General features: G+C 67.4%; 1 protein-coding gene across 1 annotated transcript; it reads left to right on the top strand.

Annotated features, from left to right (window-relative positions):
- Positions 1-1,875: 1,875 nt before the first annotated feature.
- Positions 1,876-5,643, top strand: INHBB (inhibin subunit beta B). The gene is made up of 2 exons (XM_060015749.1): positions 1,876-2,323; positions 4,774-5,643. Exons 1-2 carry the CDS (start codon positions 1,876-1,878, stop codon positions 5,547-5,549), a joined length of 1,224 nt encoding a protein of 407 aa, XP_059871732.1. The 3' UTR covers positions 5,550-5,643.
- The last annotated feature ends 586 nt before the right edge of the window (positions 5,644-6,229 follow it).

Below are 6,229 nucleotides of genomic sequence, written 5' to 3'. Positions count from 1 at the left end.
GCCCCCAGCAATCGAGGAGTTCCTCGGGGCGTGCCGCCGGCATAGGCAGCGGCCGGCCAGGCCCTTCCAGCCCACGGGGCCCACGCCTCGCCCAGTGTGCCGGCGGCCCGGGGCGCTCGGCTCGGGCACTGCAGCCCGGGAGCGACATCCGCTGGCAGAGTCAGCCCGCGGCGCCCGAGGCCGACTCGCCCCGCCTCGCCGCGGCCCCTGAGGGAGCACCCCAGGCAGGGCCGGGGCCGCTGCGGCGGCGAGAGGTGCCTCTCCCGGGCGCGGAGGGCGGCGGCCGGGCCGGGGGCAGGGCCTGCGCGGCCGCGGGTAGGAGGAGAGCGCCGGGACCCTGGGCTGGGAGCCCGTCGGTGCCGCCAACCGCCCAGCTGGGCGGGGGTCTGGGGCGCCCACGTGGTGAGAAAGTTTCGGGACCGCAGAAGTGGCCCGGCCTCGCGGGGGGTAGGGGGGAGGGGAGAGGGCCCGCTCGCCCCTCCTTCTCGCGAAGGCAGAGGAAGGGAGCGGAGGGAAGCGGGGGTGGGCGGGGGGAGCGGGCAGCACCGACCTGAACAGATTCCGCCTCCCCTCCCCCAACCCCCCCCCCCCCCGCCCCCGGGAAGCGGAGCGGGGAGGCGCGGACAGTCTCCTCCCGCACGGCCAGGGCGAAACTCCCCCCCCCTCTTTTTTTTTTTCTGCCAACGTCTATCTCAACGCGCGCGCACATACGGAGATTGTGCGGCTTTTTTTCCCCCTTGGGAGAAAAAACGAGGAGAGTAAAAGAAGAGAGCAAAGCGAAGAACTCCTCCTTGTTGGGTCCGCACTCTGTCGCGGCCGATCGGGCGCGGGGACGCGGCCGCCACCCGCCTGCTCTCTCCCGGCCCTGCGGCGTGTGAGCCAGCGAGGACGCCCGCGCCGGGGACGCAGCGAGACTTTTAGGCGCTCGAGCCCGCATCGCCGCCGCCGCGCAGCTAAAAGAGACCGGGGCGAAGTGGGCCCCGCCGCCGCCTCGCCTACCTCGCCCGGCGCCCCGCGCCCCGCCGGCCCGCGCAGGCGGGCGGAGGGAGGCAGGCGGCGAGGAGGCGGGCGGAGCAGAGGCCCCGGCGGAGCGCGCAGCGGCCGGCCCGCCCGCCCGCCCGCCGGTGGATGCGGCGCCCGGGGAGCCTGGAGACAACTTTGCCGTGTGACGCGCAGGGAGGACTGCAGGGCCCGCGGCCCGGGGCTCCAAGCCGCCTCTGAGCGGGCCCGTGCTCCCCGGCGCTCCCGGCGCCGCGCTCGCTCCGCTCCGCCGCCCACTCGCCGGCCCGCGGCGAGGACGACCCGCCCGTCGCCGCCGCCGGCGGCCCTTCCTCGGCGCGAGGTTGAGGCGCTCAGGTGCGAGCGCGGGGCCCCGCCGCAGCGCCCGCCGCAGCGCCGCGCCAAGCCGCGGCAGGCTCCGCTCCGGGGGCCCAGGCGCCTTCGTTTCCGTCTCGGCCAAGTTGCGTCGACCGGCCCTTTCGCCACCTTACCCGCCCGGCGACCGAGCCGCCGCTGCCGCCGCTTTCGCTTCACCCGAGCGGGGGCTGCGGGGCCCCGACGCGGAGAGGATGGGAAGAAGGCTGCGGATGCCGAGGCGCCCCGAGACGCCCGTGCGCCAGTGACCCTCCGGCCCCCGCCTAGCCCCGCGCGTCTCTCCGGCACCCGCGGGGCCCCTTCCCCGCCGCGCGGGAACCCCCGCGGCCCGGCCGGCCCCCTCCCCCTGTGAGCCGGCGGCGGCCCTCCCGGCGGGCGGGCGGAGGCCCGGGCGGGCGCGGGCGGGGGCGGGGCGGGGCGGCGCGCCGGGAGCCCGGAGCCCGGCCCTGCGCTCGGCTCGGCTCGCCTCGCGGCGGGCGCCCTCGTCGCCAGCGGCGCACCATGGACGGGCTGCCCGGTCGGGCGCTGGGGGCTGCCTGCCTTCTGCTGCTGGCGGCCGGCTGGCTGGGGCCCGAGGCCTGGGGCTCGCCCACGCCCCCGCCGTCGCCCGCCGCGCCGCCGCCGCCCCTGCCGCCCGGAGCTCCCGGCGGCTCGCAGGACACCTGCACGTCGTGCGGCGGCTTCCGGCGGCCCGAAGAGCTGGGCCGGGTGGACGGCGACTTCCTGGAGGCGGTGAAGCGGCACATCTTGAACCGCCTGCAGATGCGGGGCCGGCCCAACATCACACACGCCGTGCCCAAGGCCGCCATGGTCACGGCCCTGCGGAAGCTGCACGCGGGCAAGGTGCGCGAGGACGGCCGGGTGGAGATCCCGCACCTCGACGGCCACGCCAGCCCGGGCGCCGACGGCCAGGAGCGCGTCTCCGAGATCATCAGCTTCGCGGAGACAGGTGGGTCGGCCCCGCGAGCGGCCCTCGCTCCCCCCTCCACCCCCTTCCCGCCGGCTCTGGCCGCCGCAGCCGCAGCCGCAGCCAGCGCGCCCTGGGGGGAACCCGGACTCCCGGCCCGGCCCAGCCCGCTCGCCTCGGGCCCTGTGCGCTCCGTCCCGGTCGTCGTCCTCTTCCCGTGGGCAGCAACCCCTTCCCGCTGCCCTACCCCCGCCGCGGAGCGCTCTGCTCTCCACCCCGCTCTCCGAAACGGGCCCCAGCGCCTCCGGGTGCGCGCCCCCCTCCCGGCCAATGCGTGCGGCCCTGGCTCCGCGGGCATTCGCTCGGTGATGGCTTAATGTTTTTGTTTCCCACGATCGGAGTGTAGGCTGAGCAGTGTGGATGGAGATGTGTGTGCTTGTTGATATCCGTGGGCCGGAGGAGTGTGTGTGTGTGTGTGTGTGCGTGTGTGTGTGAGTGTGCCTGCGTGAGAGGCCCCTGGGGCCGCTTCCATCGCCGGGTGGTGTGGGCTTGCCAGGATTGCTGAAGCCTCGCTGGGAAGAGCTAGGCAACCTCTCTTCCGATTGTGTGGGCACTGGAATCGGGCGGAAGGCAGGCTTCTCAACAGGTCCCATCATTTACGCAGAGAAAGACAGTGGCTCGGCTCCGGGGCAGCCCCGTGCCTTTCGGCTCGCCTGGCAGCGGCAGCAGCTCCTTGGCCTTAGAGCCAGTAGAGTTAGTAGTTAACAAAGGGTCGGAGTCCTTTCTGGAATTTTCCCCCGGCCCTGGATTGTAAATTTCTACCACTGTCTAAATGTAAAAATCAAGCAAGGAAAAATACCTTTCCAACTTTAAAAGAAGGAGTAAAATGTGCTCGTGCTGAAATGCTGCAACTGCTCTCGGCTTCGCTGTCCTTTTCAGGACTTGAATGAGCCCGGTGGCTTTTGTGCCTGGAGCTCAGCCCCATTTGTGCCCAGGGGACTTCGGAGAAGGTTGCAGGGGGAAGCCCTGGGCAGGGTGGGGTGGGCAGGGAGCCTTGGGGGGGTTGGTGGCAATTGTGTCCCCAGGCTGCAGATGCCCTCCCCACCCCCCAAGGCAGCGGGCAGACTGTGCTGGTGCCTCCTGGGGATGAAAAGGGATGAAAAGTTTTGCATGGCCGGGTGTGTAGCAAAGCAGAGACAATCAGGGCTGGTTTGTGCTTAGAAAGAAACACGTTGCCGTTTTAGCTGTCCGACAGTCAGGGGAAGCTGGACATGCAATTAGAGAGCTTGGATTAAACGGTGCTTTGGGGCCCCGAGTAGAAATGTGATTCTGGAAGGTCGAGGAGGCCTTTTGGTCCCGGTGGCACAGAATGACAGCGGGGGCTGTTATATTTCTGGTCCGTTTCACGGAGCCAGCTCTTTGACTTATAAATAACAGATTCAGGTCACAGGCAGCTCGTCCAAGACCAGCTTTTAAGGCTGCACTTTCCCCCATTTCAAAGTCAGATGTCTGTTATTAAAGGAGCCAGGCGGGGCCTGAGGAGGGGGCTGGGAGGGGGGCAGTGGTAGGAGGTTTGATAAAACCAGCGGAGGCCACACAGTTGCCTTATTTGTTCTTCCTGCAAAAAAAAAAAAAAAAAAATGTAGAGATTGTCAGAGAGAAGGGTCACTGAAATGTAGGATGAGAGAGGAGTCCTCTTGGTTGGCATGGCCTCACTTCTGCTTGAGCTAAATTATCGAGAAAACTAACAAGCCAGTTCTCCTTATCCATGGAGATTTCGAACGTGCCATTCACGGGGAGCCAGGGTCTCGTGAAAGGGGTGGGCCTCAAGTTTCAGAGCCCAGTGTCCTGTCCCTTGGAGCTACTCGGAAACGAGGGCTGCACTTTGCAGCCTGCAACGCACACGTTCCCGTGTCAGAAATCCAAGCAGAGCTGGCTTGTTTGCAGTGGAGGTTCCACTGGGGGTTGGATCAGATCACGCTTAGGTAAACACTGCAAAGAGGCAGTAGGTGGCTCAGCTGGATTTTGCAATGCCCTAAGTTAACCAAAAAAAAAAAAAAAAAAAAAAGAACCCAAACTCTGCTAGAACAACCCACCCCCAAATCCTCAGCGAGATCCTGGTTTTGTTTTTCGGATTTCACAGATACCCGTAACAACTTGTTAAGATCTTGGCCTCCTAACAAGTTCCTCTGTTGAGCTTTGAGTTCTGACAGCCTGTCTCCTGGGAACCCTGGCCTGGGAGAGGTGAGGCCGGGTTTTCTAGGCCCTGACCCTCCGACTCCAACCTGGTCCGGGTTTCTCGATGGGAAATGATTTTCCCCGCCTCTGCCAGGTTACCATCAGAGGCCCAGGCCCCAGGAGAGGAATTTGTGGGCAGGACCGGCCAGCTGCGTGGCCAGTGCGAAGCCCAGCATCACGCGGCAGAGTCCCTGTTTCCCGGCGCCTCACGTTCTCCTTGATCTAACTTGGCCTGCTCTCCCGCTTCTCCGCAGATGGCCTGGCCTCCTCCCGGGTCCGCCTGTACTTCTTCATCTCCAACGAGGGCAACCAGAACCTGTTCGTGGTGCAGGCCAGCCTATGGCTCTACCTGAAGCTGCTGCCCTACGTGCTGGAGAAGGGCGGCCGGCGGAAGGTGCGGGTCAAGGTGTACTTCCGGGAGCAGGGCCCCGGCGAGCGCTGGGCCGCGGTGGAGAAGCGCGTGGACCTCAAGCGCAGCGGCTGGCACACCTTCCCGCTCACCGAGCCCATCCAGGCCCTGTTCGCGCGGGGCGAGCGGCGGCTCAGCCTGGACGTGCAGTGCGACGGCTGCCGGGAGCTGGCCGTGGCGCCCGTGTTCGTGCACCCGGGCGAGGAGTCGCACCGGCCCTTCGTGGTCGTGCAGGCGCGGTTGGGCGACAGCCGGCACCGCATCCGCAAGCGGGGCCTGGAGTGCGACGGCCGGACCAACCTGTGCTGCCGGCAGCAGTTCTTCATCGACTTCCGCCTCATCGGCTGGAACGACTGGATCATTGCGCCCACCGGCTACTACGGGAACTACTGCGAGGGCAGCTGCCCGGCCTACCTGGCGGGGGTGCCCGGCTCGGCCTCGTCCTTCCACACGGCCGTGGTGAACCAGTACCGCATGCGGGGGCTGAACCCGGGCACCGTGAACTCCTGCTGCATCCCCACCAAGCTGAGCACCATGTCCATGCTCTACTTCGACGACGAGTACAACATCGTCAAGCGCGACGTGCCGAACATGATCGTGGAGGAGTGCGGCTGCGCCTGAGGGCGGGGCTCAGACGGTCCCGCGGCGGGGGGCACGCCGTGCGCGGCAGGGGGGCCGTGGTGGTGCCGCTGGGCTGCCCGGGAGGTGCCCGGGGGAGGCCTGAGATATTTTCCTACTTCTTCATCCAGCCATCAGTCAAAAGCGGAGGGAGAGCCCTCCACGGATATGGCAGACTCGACAGTGCGCACGTGGACGCGCACAGCCGGTGGCACCCTGCCACCCACACAGCAGCCTCCGCGATAGCAGCGAACGGATGCGGTGACAAAGGGCAGCTCAGCCCCAAACGCCTGTCACCCGGAGAGTGGGGTGAGCAGCCACCATCCCCACCAGCTGGCCTGGCCACTCTGAATCGCGCCTTCCGAGCACACAGAAGAGCACAAAGACGGAGACACAGAGAGAGAGAGGGAGGGAGCCCCGCAGAGGAGCAGCAGAGGCGGAGGTGGGGAGCGGGCCGCGGGCGATGGCCGCGTGTCCCCCGTCGCCTGTTCAGGGCCCGCCGTGCCGCGGCATCTCTCGGCTCCAACGCGTGGGCTTCGTTCCCCCGCCTGGGATCCTTCCTGCTGCGGCACCAGGGCAGCCCCCATCCTTTTCCGCCCTTGGAGAGGGAAGGAGGCCCAGAAAGGACATCACCTGCCGGAGACGGTGGGGCTGTGGCAGTGACCGTTTGACTGTTGCTTGGG

This window comes from Delphinus delphis, chromosome 7, assembly GCF_949987515.2.
Source record: "Delphinus delphis chromosome 7, mDelDel1.2, whole genome shotgun sequence".
In the NCBI taxonomy this organism is placed as follows: domain Eukaryota; kingdom Metazoa; phylum Chordata; class Mammalia; order Artiodactyla; family Delphinidae; genus Delphinus; species Delphinus delphis.
This window is presented reverse-complemented; position numbering and strand designations above follow the sequence as displayed.

Bases quoted from the DNA above. Each gene is read 5' to 3' on its own strand.
- INHBB (XM_060015749.1), top strand. From the start codon at position 1,876: ATGGACGGGCTGCCCGGTCGGGCGCTGGGGGCTGCCTGCCTTCTGCTG. The intron at 2,324-4,773 runs GTGGGTCGGCCC...GCTTCTCCGCAG, and splicing joins CATCAGCTTCGCGGAGACAG to ATGGCCTGGCCTCCTCCCGG.